The sequence below is a fragment of the Protopterus annectens genome, chromosome 7.part0 (assembly GCF_019279795.1).
Source record: "Protopterus annectens isolate FY-2018-M chromosome 7.part0, PAN1.0, whole genome shotgun sequence".
In the NCBI taxonomy this organism is placed as follows: domain Eukaryota; kingdom Metazoa; phylum Chordata; order Ceratodontiformes; family Protopteridae; genus Protopterus; species Protopterus annectens.
Genome location: NC_056739.1, coordinates 1,704,190,045 through 1,704,202,361, shown reverse-complemented (window position 1 = coordinate 1,704,202,361; position 12,317 = coordinate 1,704,190,045). Strand labels below are relative to the sequence as shown.

The 12,317-nt window shown below is 42.2% G+C and overlaps 1 protein-coding gene across 1 annotated transcript in view; it reads right to left on the bottom strand.

Annotated features, from left to right (window-relative positions):
* LOC122807180 (actin-related protein 2) overlaps positions 1-12,317 on the bottom strand; it is a 421,099-nt gene that overhangs the window by 192,739 nt on the left and 216,043 nt on the right. Inside the window, exon 5 of the mRNA XM_044078220.1 lies at positions 4,035-4,171. Coding sequence (XP_043934155.1) covers positions 4,035-4,171 — 137 coding nt within the window. The remainder of the gene's footprint in view (positions 1-4,034; positions 4,172-12,317) is intronic.

Sequence of the window (12,317 nt, the reverse complement as noted above, 5' to 3'; positions counted from 1 at the left end):
CACATTTCTCTCCTGCAACAAAAAGATGCAGTAAAGTATAAATGATCCAAACCTATACAATATCGGGTATACAAAATATTAATACAGATTCCAGCATACCAAATCACCTTCTAGGCACATTACTTTAGGTTAAAGGCGAGGGTAAAAAGTAATAGAGAGGGGATGGATATCGAAAAGGCTCTATACTTGTCGGAGCAAGGATTAGTCAGGACTTGAGCATTGACAGAGCCAATGTGACTTTAGATGGTGATATAACTTTTTTTTGAAAAGATATAGGGAGGAAATACAGGAAAGACTGGGAGGGAGGGAATTCCATAATTTACCAATGGCATTCGTAAAGAGTGAGTCACCCCCTACATTGTTGGATTTGACTGTTTGAACTAGTTGCTTACTGGAGGAACGCAAACTACTGAGATTATTATAGGGTCTGATTAAATTTTTCAGAGCTGGAGTTTTGTCAGGTTGGTTCAGGATTTTAAATGCTTCGATAAGTTGGGTCTGCTGTAGAAGGTTGGAGAATTCTATCCAACCTAGGTTTCTTAGGTTAATACAGTGGTGTGTTCTGTAAGGCATTCCCGTAGCAAATCTAGCAATCTGATTATAGCAGCGTGATAGTTTATTTAGTTCAGCTGTGTTGAGGTTAGTGAACATAGGGGAGGCATACAGGAGGGTAGAGAGCAGATGTGAGCGGGCCAAGGTCACTTTTGCTATTGGAGTTAGAAAAGATTTGATCCGGTATAGTGACCCGAGTTTTTTATTAACGGTCTTAATGGTCTGATTGATATGGATATCAAATCTAAGTTTGTTATCTATGGAAACTCCTAAGAGCTTGGTATAGGAGTCTGGGGAGATGATAGTCCCATTTTTGGAGTGGATGGAAAAGGCTAGGGGTGTGGTCTTTTTTGTGGGATGGAAAAGTAGTAATTTTGTTTTGTTTGGATTCAGGATCAATTTACGTCCTAAAAGCCAATTCTCTACTGCTATGAAGCATGATTGAGTTTTGGATAATAGGTTGACAGGAGATGTATCAGCACAGACTAATGTCGAGTCATCTGCATATTGAATGCAGGTGGCTTCAGGGATAGCTTTATAAAGGTCATTTGTGAAGATAGTAAAAAGAAGAGGCCCCAATATAGATCCTTGGGGTACTCCTATGGTATTTGGTAAGAGGTTAGAGAGCTTGGATTGCCAGAGGACGGCTTGTTTCCTATCAGAGAGATAGCCTAGAAACCAGTCCAGAGCTTGTTTATCAAGCTGGAGATTTTCAAGTGTATGATGTAGTAGCTGGTGGTTCACCATATCAAAGGCCTTTGATAGGTCAAGAAATAGTGCTGAAGATATTTTTTTGTCATTTTTGTTGTGATTGATAGTGTCAGTAAAAGTGAGAAGAGCAGTGGTTGTACTATGATGGGGTCTAAAACCATGTTGTGAGTTGGTTAGTAAATTGTTGTGGGTAAGATAGTGAAGAAGTTGTTTGTGTATGCACTTCTCCATGATTTTGGCCAGTGGTGATAGTATTGCTATGGGCCTATAGTTTGATAGTTCCGTTGATAAGCCACCTTTGTGGAGGGGTATGACATGGGATATTTTCCATATTGCTGGGATTTTGGATTCTGCTATGGTTCTATTGAAGTATCGAGATAGGATACGTGATGGTGTCTGCTGCTATCTGTAAGTATTCAGCTGGGAGAAGATCTGCAGAGAGAGTAGTTGGTTTTAGTTTCCTTAGTAAGGATCGTATATAGGCAGTAGAGACGGGCTGAAATTTAAAGGTGGATTGTGATTGTTGGAAGTTTTCCGTTTTAATTGAGTTGGCAGATGGTAATTGATTAGCTAGGGATTGTATAGTGTCAGTGAAGAAGTTGTTAATTTGCTACGTCTTCAGGGGTTTTGTCACTTAGTTGCTTTGGGGTAGGAGTAGAGGATTTACCTGGGTGAGAAGATTGTTTAATCCTGTCCAGAATTTTTGAGGGTTGTTTTGGTTTTTATTTTGGAGTTGGCAATAGTAATTTTTTTTGTCAGATAATGTTGCTTTTTTGGTCTCATTTCTTAGTTGTTGGAATTTTATGCGGTCTGTGGTTGATTTGGTTAACTGCCATGTATTCCATGTTTTATTTCTAAGTTTGATTAGTGATATGGTGTTTTTTGTTAACCAGGGTGCAATCCTTGTTTTTACTCTAATTGACCTTATTGGGGCATGAGACTTAAGTATGGCTAGGAATGTGTTATTAAAAAGAAGTACTGCCTCCTCTAAGGGTATATGCTTAAGGGATGCCCAGTTAAAGGATTAAAGTTCCGTCTGGAATTTATTGAGGTCAAAATGCTTCCTATTTCTAACTGACCTGTACATAGGTAGGGTAGCGCTTATTACCTTCTTTTTCGTGATATAGGTGATGAGATGGTCACTAAGGTTGTTTGGGAGGGTCCCTGCCGTATATGTATGGGGTTGACTGTTGATGAGGATCCAGTCCAGGATACTAACTTTTTGATTATTACCTATTCGGGTAGGGGAAGATATTAATTGATAGAATCCATGTAAGTTGATGTGGGTAGGGTTGGCTTCTGAGGAGCATTTAATCCAGTCTATATTAACATCTCCTAGGATAATGGTTTCTTGATGATAGTTAATTGATAGCCAGCTAAGGATGTGTTCAAGTGTGCCGGAGTTATTCCCGGGGGGAATATACGTCACAATTAGATTAATACTTTTATCTTTGTTTATTTATGTATTCAAGCACACTCACTGGGATCACTCACGAATGTTGTCTCCAGGAGGCAAGGTCAACTGACTGAATCACATATGTAAGTGTGGACGTACCTCACCACCAGCACAACCTCTACTAGTAGTAATAATGTGATTAGCAAGGGCATGATTAAATCTTATTTTCAAGAAGGCTGTTCTTCAACTACAGGCAGTATTGGTGTTACTATATAAAAAGCTGCCTCTTTGATGCTTATGAACATAGTAGTATGAGATCCTATGAACATGCAGATGAAGGAATGCAGGTTACCAAAAAAAAAATCTCATTCTCTTGGATGGATGATATCACTACATTCCAGTCATGCTCAATGCTCACAGCAAGGAAAACCGGCAGAAGGGCTCTCACCCCATAACAAGGAATGGGTCTAACTGGTGGCCACAGGAATTAGTGGGGAGAACTGTACAAAAAAATGAACCAGAACATCAGAGACAATCTGATGCTTGATCCTTTTATCAATAAGCTTGCCTTCTTTCCAGTGGATACAAATGTGTCTGTACTTAACTCCCCCTACTCACACACACACTCTCACTCTCACACACACACTCTCACTCTCACACACACTCTCACACACACACTCACTCTCACACACACTCTCACTCTCACACACACACTCACTCTCACACACACACACTCACTCTCACACACACACTCTCACACACACACACTCACTCTCACACACACACACACACTCACTCTCACACACACACTCACACACACACACACTCACTCACACACACACTCACTCACACACACACACACACTCTCACACACACTCACACACACACTCACACACACACACTCACTCACACACACTCACTCACACACACTCACACACACACACTCACACACACACACTCACACACTCACTCACACACACTCACACACACACTCACACTCACACACTCACTCACACACACTCACACACACTCACTCACACACACTCACTCACACACACTCACACACTCACTCACACACACTCACACACACTCACACACACTCACACACACACTCACACACACTCACACACACTCACACACACTCACACACACTCACACACACTCACACACACTCACACACACTCACACACACTCACACACACTCACACACACTCACAGTCTGACCATTAAAACATTCTGAATGCCTTCATTCTAAGGATTCTTTGACTTGACAATACACATTTACAAGGAAACAAAAATGTATGGAACTAGGTTACAAGTCTGATTCACATTACATGACCACCACCTAGTCAGTTCTAATCTACATCCAGCTTACCTTAATGAGGTAGCGTGTTATGTCCCTGCCAGCAATGTCTAACCTTCTGGTTAAATGAGGTAAGGAAAATCCCTCATATACAGGACAAATATGGGTCACTCCATCACCAGAGTCGACCACCACGCCGGTCAGTAACCCTAAAGAAGAAAAAAACAAACATCAGCAGACATTCACAACTCATGGATTAACAATGCAAGCTGCAGACAGATCCCCTACAGTCCTGGGTATTAAAGTATATATAGTTATTTGCAAGGAAATGTGACTATGACTCTAGGTCATGACAAAACAACAATATTCATTACTGTTCAGTCAAACAATACTATAAATCCTTTCACTCTAAACATCAACTATTCTGCTCTTCAGCTATTTTTTAAACTAGAATTTATCTCTGTGGTGTAATACAGTGCTGCTTGCAACACAAATGGTTTCTGGCTTCAAATACATAAGCAGTCTGACTAGCAAACAGAATTAAAAGATAATCCTGAGGGAAGGGATTAATTAAAAACTGCAGTTGTGTAAAATCTTTCCATAACAATAATTGTCCTTCTCTTCACTGTTGCAGTATTCGTTATAGAAGGGATGCCCTGCCCTGGCAGCCTGACACTCGGCCAGTATAAAAAAAAAGATCTTGTTTGCACTGTACTTCAAATTTCTGCTGCTCTCCGTACAGAATGTAGGCCATAAAAAGGATGTATGAACACCAACTACCTAGAACTGAATGGCCCCAGAAGAGAACAGTTGCCATAGGACAAAGGAATCCATGCACATCCTGAAGGAAAAAAAATGCAGAACAAACAAGAGGGGGTTGGAGGGAGGGAGCGAGCGAACACTGCAACAGTGAAGAGAAGGACTACTACTGTTACAGTAAGACTTACACAACTGTACTTATGTCCCTCTACATCACTGTTGCAGTATTAGTCATAAAAGGGAGAGTTAAAAAGCTCAAAAAACAGAATGGGAGGTGAAAGGCTGAAAAGAGCCCTCAACAAACCCACATAAAATGGTTTCAACAAAACCTGCTCTGGCATTAGAAACCATATCCAACTTATAATGCTTAGTAAAGTTATGCACTGAAGACCAAGTAGCAGCTTTAAGGATGAAACTTGTGTCCAACCCCTTGAAGAAGGGCACCAGAAGAGGCAAGAGCCCTAGTGGAACGAGTTCTACAAGAAGCAGACAGAACTGCTATGGAAAAAATAACAAAAGGAAATGGCCTTTGATATCCAGGAGGAGATGGTTTGCTTAGAAACAGCCAAACCCAAAGACCTGGGATGAAAGGAAACAAAAAGATGATCAGACTCACAGTCCTAATTTTATCCAGACAGAATGGAAAAAGGGAGGAATTGTACTGATTGATTCAAGGACAATTCATTTACTACATTGGGGACAGGAGGATTAGTACAAAGAGGTACCCTGTCCCTGTGGAAAAAAAAAAAAAAAAAAAGAGGAATGACCATAAAGGCCTGGAGCTGAGAAACCCTCTAAGCAGAAGAAAGAGCTAGCAACAAAACAGTCTTCCAGGTACAATGTTGCAAAGCAGAATCTTCAGGTTCAAAAGGAGCCAGAGTCAATTTTTCCAAAACAATATTAAGGTTTCCAGGAGGAGGAATAGGTTTTCTTGGACACCTAATATGCAGGACGCCTTTAAGAAATTGTTTGACCTCAAAATGAGAAGTAAGGAGGATTCGAGAGCAGACAAGCAAAAAAAGCTGACAAAAAGGCCTTCACAAAAGAACAGACCAAGCCAGACAAGTAAGAGAGGACCACAGGGACCACCACTGAAAAGGGGTCCTGGTTACGAGCATAGCATCAGACCAAAATCTTTTCCATTTGGACATGTAAGATTTCCTGGTTGAGGGTTTCTTTGCCTCCTGTAAAACCCTGAGCATGTCCTCAAAAAGGAGGTGCCTGAAAGGATTACAACCCTTTCACCCACAATGTCAGCTGCAGAGTGGACAAGTGGGGATGGATGAGAGACCCCTTTTCCTGTGTGACCAGATCCAACTGGTGAGGTAACCTGTGATGACTGCCCCTGGCCAGATGCATTAAGAGGGGGTACCAGTACTGTCTTGGCCAAAAGGAAGTCACTAGCAAAGTTTTTGGTAAGTCCAGCTGAATCTTCTGTAGGACTCTTGGGTGTAGAGGAAGAGGAGGGAAAGCATAAAGAAACCTCCCCTTCCAAGGAAAGGAAAGGACATCAGTTTTCCATGCCAGATGGCATGGCACTCTGGAACAGGAGACGAGAAGCTGCCCATTCAGAAGGGAGGCAAAAACAGTTACATGAGAAATACCCCACTGATTGACAATGCCAGAAACACATCTATGTGAAGCATCCATTCATAAAGCCTGTGTTTTGGACCTGCTCAGAGATTCTGCAAAAAGACAGTGCTCTGAAGGAATGTATATTGCCTGAAGAGTTAACTGATAATGGAGAGCCACTTCCCAAGCCTGAAGCACCATCCCCGCAGAGGAGGTAAGATTTCCTGGCCCCCTACTTGTTGACATACCACATCACGTCTGTGTATACCTTCAAGGGGCCTGGACAAAACATGGGGTGACAAGCCTCAAGGGCAGAATCACAGCTCTCATCTCTTTGATGTTGACATAATCTGACTTCTGATGGGGAGGCCAAAGACCCTCAACCTTCAGGTAACCAAAAGATGCCCCCTCACCCTATGTCAGGCATCGAACAGATCTTGAGAAGGGACTGGAGGCTGAAAGGGCCAGCCTGGGTTGAGAGCAAACTGTCGAATCTACCACTTGAATTCTTTCGAGACAGGGAAGGAGCGGAACACTGAAATTCAGAGGGTGGCGATGCTGCAGCTAAACCGACTTGAGATACAACTGGAGTTTCTGCATATGCAGTCTGGCAAGAGGAAGCATTGGAATAGAAGAGGCCATGAATCCCAGGGCCGGAAGAAACTCCCTGGCTGGCATGACAGTCAGAAGAAGAGACTGAATGAAGCCCGTCAACGACAATACCTCTGGATATGGAAGAGAGGCCAACATTGGCACTGTCTGAATCCTGTATCCCAGATACACATGAATCTGAGAGGGAGTCAGGATGGACTTTTGGAGTAGATAGTAAATCCCAGACTTTTAAGAGCGGTGACGAACTGCAGATCCTGCAACAATCAATTGGGAGAAGGTGCCTGAAGCAACAGGTCACCAAGATAAGGAAAAATCTGAATGCCTTGGAGCCTGCAGAAGGCAATCACAGGAGCTAGGCATACTGTGAATAACCTTGTGGCAGTAGAAGAACAGCCAAAGGGCAAAGCAGATAACTGAAAATGAGTCTTGGAAGCAGCAATTAAAGTATCTAACAAGGCAACCAACACAAGAGGAAAAGGTGATGGTTTAGTACTATCCAGCTGAAGCAACTCAATATCTTCTCTGAATATCAGACACTTGAGAAGAATCCACTTAAAGAATTCTATCACCCTAGCAACTATGTCCCCAAACGACAATTCATCAAAAAGGAGACTCAAGGCCAACATACGCCTACAACCATAAGCCAAAGGTGAAGGCATCTGTGAAGAAGAAAGACTTCGCACTAGAAAGAGGATCCTCAGCCGAGGAATCTGGTTACCCAAGCCATTTAGAAGGGGTAAAGGTCCAAGGAGGAGCAGGTACTGAAACCCAGTGAGGAGGCTTTAGGACCATTAAGGCAGAGAACAAGCCCTGAGTAAATTGTCACCATTCCCTTTGAGGATCCATTGGACAGACAAAAACATACTTCAGTTTTTGTCTTTTCTAAGAAGGGACATCAGCCCTAACAAATAACAGAGGTTCTGACCCTTGGTGAGAATAGAGAGAGCACCTGGAACTTCCTCCCCCTGACCAATACCTACAGACTCCCTGTAGGAGCCTCAGAGATAAATCAACAGCGGTTCTCCCTCGATGTCTGGAGCAGACGCCTGCAAAGCCTCAGAAGACATGTGAAAAGATGGATCCATGCTGGTCCCTAGTGGGGTTGCGGCAGAAGAATCTAACAAACACCAAACAACCTACAAAGCTATTATGTGAGGGATGTCCAGTAGAGGCTGGAAAGCTAAAGAATCCATCTAAAACTTCTTGGCCACCTTCTTACCTAGCGGGAGATATCTTGGGGTTAAAGGATTCTGCCATGGTACACTCGGCTAACTGTCTAAGCCACTGGCTTTCAAGATTAATGGCAAGGGAAGACAATGACTTCTGAGTGTCTTAGGCTGAAATGCCTTACAGATGCAAGAGATATGGTCTTGGAAATTGCCCAAACAAAAAGACACTGTTTGTGAAGATCTTTATGGGGAATCTGCTTCCTAAACTGACATTTGCCCCTCTTGGATGACGAACTCTAGGTAGTAATAAAAAATACATCACCAAAATGTTCCTTTTATGCCCTACATTCTGTGCAGGGAGCATAAAAGTGACATACAGTGCAAACAAGATCCTTTAGGCTTTTTTTTTTGTATACTGGCAGAGTGTTGGGCTGCCCAGGACTGGACATCCCTTCTATGAAGAATACTGCAACAGTGATACAGAAGGCCATCAGTAGTGTCTGCACTGAGTAACAAGTCATGAATAGCTTCTAAATCACAGTTTCATTTAAACAATGAACAGAGTAATACTGATGCAGAGAGACAAATCAAGCTGCAGTCAACTGATCAAAAAAAAAAAAAAGATATTGCCATATTATGTAATTTTGTGATACTGAGATGGCCACTGATAGTGACAGAGTGGAAAAAATGTTTTGCATAAAGGACCACTCAGTCGTGGGGTGTTTTACATTAAAGAATAAACTCTGCGTTTTAAGGTGGGGATTCCAACATCTTGCTTTTTGTCCTTCCCGCTCTGTGCCAGTAAGGTGACAGTGATGTCAACTGCTAATATTAGGGATAAGAATAAAAGAGGTATAAAATTATGCACTTGTATAAAGGATTCAAATTCAGTTTGGTGCAGCATTTTAAATGAAGCTAATGGGATTGCTGCCAAAGAATGAAACCAAAAAAACGAAGCTAGTGGAAGATAGTCAAGTAACTGCCAAGTATTTGCTAACATGAATACGTGTACAATGTAAAAACCGTGTAGCACTGTTAATCTTTTCTTCTTCTTTCAAATCGTACTTAAGGGGTGGTGAGCTTAACAGTAACCAAAAATGTGCAAGACTTTCTCATCAAATCAAATGTATTTTTCAAATTGAATGTATTTACTTTTATTTACTGTGAAAGTCTGACTGGGCTAAAAGCCTCTTTTCAGTGGAGACTAGGGGAGAAAAAATTCAGGGAAGCAATTGATTATTGTATTTAAAAACTTTACGTTTTGTATCAAGTATTCAGACAAGCAAATAAGAATACAGTGCATAAAACATTTTAGATGCATTAAGCACTTGGAATAGAAAAATCCCAGTTGTGCCCCACTTATCATAACTGAGGATGTTCAAGTAGATCAATGTTGCAATAATGATTCTTGGGTCTTCCTGCCACACAGAAGCTCAGGACAGGCCCGATTTGTAGAGTCCTTGCATCATCCCTAGCGGACGGTCTTCTGAGGACTGACATCTAGATGTTGGTGTACAAGAATGGAGCTAGTCAGCATCATCTTTAGGCCTTTCTAGACAGTGAATAAGCAGTCTGATGCCCAAAGTCAGCAAGACCTTCCCAGTTGTTTCAGCATGTAAGAGGAAAATAGGAGGCCAAGGGGATTATGGCACTCAGCAAGGGGGAGGGAAGGGTCAGCAGATAGGGGGTTGGAGGGTGGGTGTTTGTACTGCAACACTGATCTACTCGAAAATCTACAACTATAGTAAGTGGGACACAGCTATATTAAGTTCTTAGTCAATGTTGCAGTACTGATCCTTGGGAGAACTCCCAAAGCTACCTTTTGGGTGGCAGCTAGTCTGTTGGCCCCTAGGAAATAAAGTTTTTCAGGATGCCAGTTGCAGACATTGCTGTAACCCTGAAGGCAATGCCTAGATGGTAATGTTTTGTAAAAGTGGGCAGAGAGTTCCAAGTGGCAGCTTCTAGAAAAGTCTGGGTAGGAACTCCTTTGAGGAAGGTCATGATAGTTGTCCCATGCCTGGTAAAGTGTGCTTTGATACGACCAGGTAAAGTTTTTCCATGGTGAGTGTAACAGAGCCTAATGCAACTGGCTATCCATTTGGATATGGCTTGTTTAGAGACAGGTCTGCCCTCTTTCTCCACTGTGAAAGACACCAGAACCTTCTCCATTCTGTTTGGGTTTTTTGTTGCATCTAAGAAGTATCAGATTTGTGTGAGCATCCATGGAATGAAGGATTTCTTCTACTTTGTTCTGTGGATCTGGGAGGAAAATTAGCAGGTGGATAGCCTAGTTTAGAGATATTGGTTAGGTAAAGTTCATTAGAATAATCAAGTACATTGGATGATAAAGTTGCTTGTATAAGCACCTTTATTGGTTAGGCTAAAACATATTTACATATCATTTGTCATTGGCTGATAGAAGCTTTATATTACGTTGAAGTGTTTTTTAAATGTGGATCTGAAGAAGGCTTTAACAGCTGAAAGCGCTTGTCCTCTGTATTTCTGTTTGTTGTTTTGTCGCTATCATAGTCTTAAATAAATTGTTCAGTCAAGTTTTACAGTGTGGAGCATCGCTTATCTTTTGTTTTTAGTTGTATTTTGCTGAGCGAGCTAAATTGGAGCATCCTGCTACTGTTTTTTTAGTTTAGAGAAAGTTCTGATCCACCTTGGGCATGAAGGACGGATTAATTCTAAAGGTTACCCTATCCCTGTGAAAGTCAGTGAAAGGTTCTTTACAGGAGGGCTTGAAGCACCAAGACCCTCCTTGCTGAGGCGATAGCTCAAAGTAATGTGGCCTTCCAAGTGAGCATCTTTAGGGGAACAAAAGCTGGTGGCTCAGATGGGGGAAAAGTGAGTTTTTCTAGCATACAATTTAGATCCCAGATAGGAACTAGGTTCCTTATGGTTGGTCTTAAGTGAATGACCCCTTTTAGAAAAAAAAAGTTTCACATGGGGTGCAAGTATATAGGAAGAGAATGGTGCAAGCAAGATGACATGGCTGAGGCATGTACCTTAATACTGGTGTAGTAAAGGCCCTGGCTAAACAGGCCTAAAAGATATTCTAGGACCGAGTCGATGTCTGCCTGGGGAAGGATGACGTTTTTGCTGCAACACCAGATTGAAAATCTCTTCCATTTTGCTAGGTATGATTTTTCTGGTGGCGGGTTTCCTTAATTCCTTCAGAACGAATAGCACTTCAATGGAAAACTGACATTTACTGGTGTCAAAACCCAATCCTCAAGGCTGTTAGCTTTGAGTGTGGCCAGGTGCATATGGAATGCTGATCCCTTTTTTGGGCTGAGATCTACTTCTTGTGAGTGTGTGTGTGTGTGTGGAATCTCCCTTGACTGATGGGCAAGAGGAGAGAGGACCACAGTTGCCAAAGCCAGAATGGGATAATGAGAATCTTGCTGGGCCTATCTAACCTGACTTTTAACAGGACCCTGGGAATCAGATATAAATATAGAAAGGCATATAGCAACAGGTTGGACCATTTGAATGAGAATGTGTCTATTTTCCAAGACTCTGTTTGGTTCTGGAGCAGAATCTCTGCAGTTGTCTGTTTTGGTGAGAGGTAAACAAGTCTATTAAGGGAATTCCCCACTGTAAGGCTAAGTCTAGGAAGACCTCCCTGTTCAGCATCCATTCACTGGGATCTAGAAGATCCCTGCTTAAAGAATCTGCCAGGGTATTGTTCTGCCCCAGAATGCAGGATGTTTAGCTCTTGTGCCAGCATCCAGACCTTCACTGCACAAAGGAACAAAGAGTGCCCCTCTTGCTTATGTACCACATCACAGTGGTACTGTCTGTCCAAATCTGCAAGGTCCCTGGGATTAAATTCTGCTGAAAGGCATCTGTAGCCCTTTGACTTATATGAAATGTCCTTTGATGTGGTATCCAGATGCTCAGCACTTTCATGGGGCCTATATGAGTACCCTAGGTTGTCTGAAAGTGCAGTTGTGTAAGAACTTACTAGTCCAACAGCAGTCCTACTGATCACAGTTACAGTACTCAACACATGGGTTATCACCTCTGTCATCCAGATGGAGTACCAAAGCTTTACCTTCCCAGGATTGTACATCAGACATTTGACCTCAGCTCACAAGTGTGCTGGTATACGGGTGGACATATGAGCATAATTCCTCAGACTATCTCTATGCCAGCAGCTGAAGACCCCGACACAGAAGACTGGTCAGCTAGGAATGGCATAGTATGAAGTGGTAATGTTCCCCTCAGTTCTTGG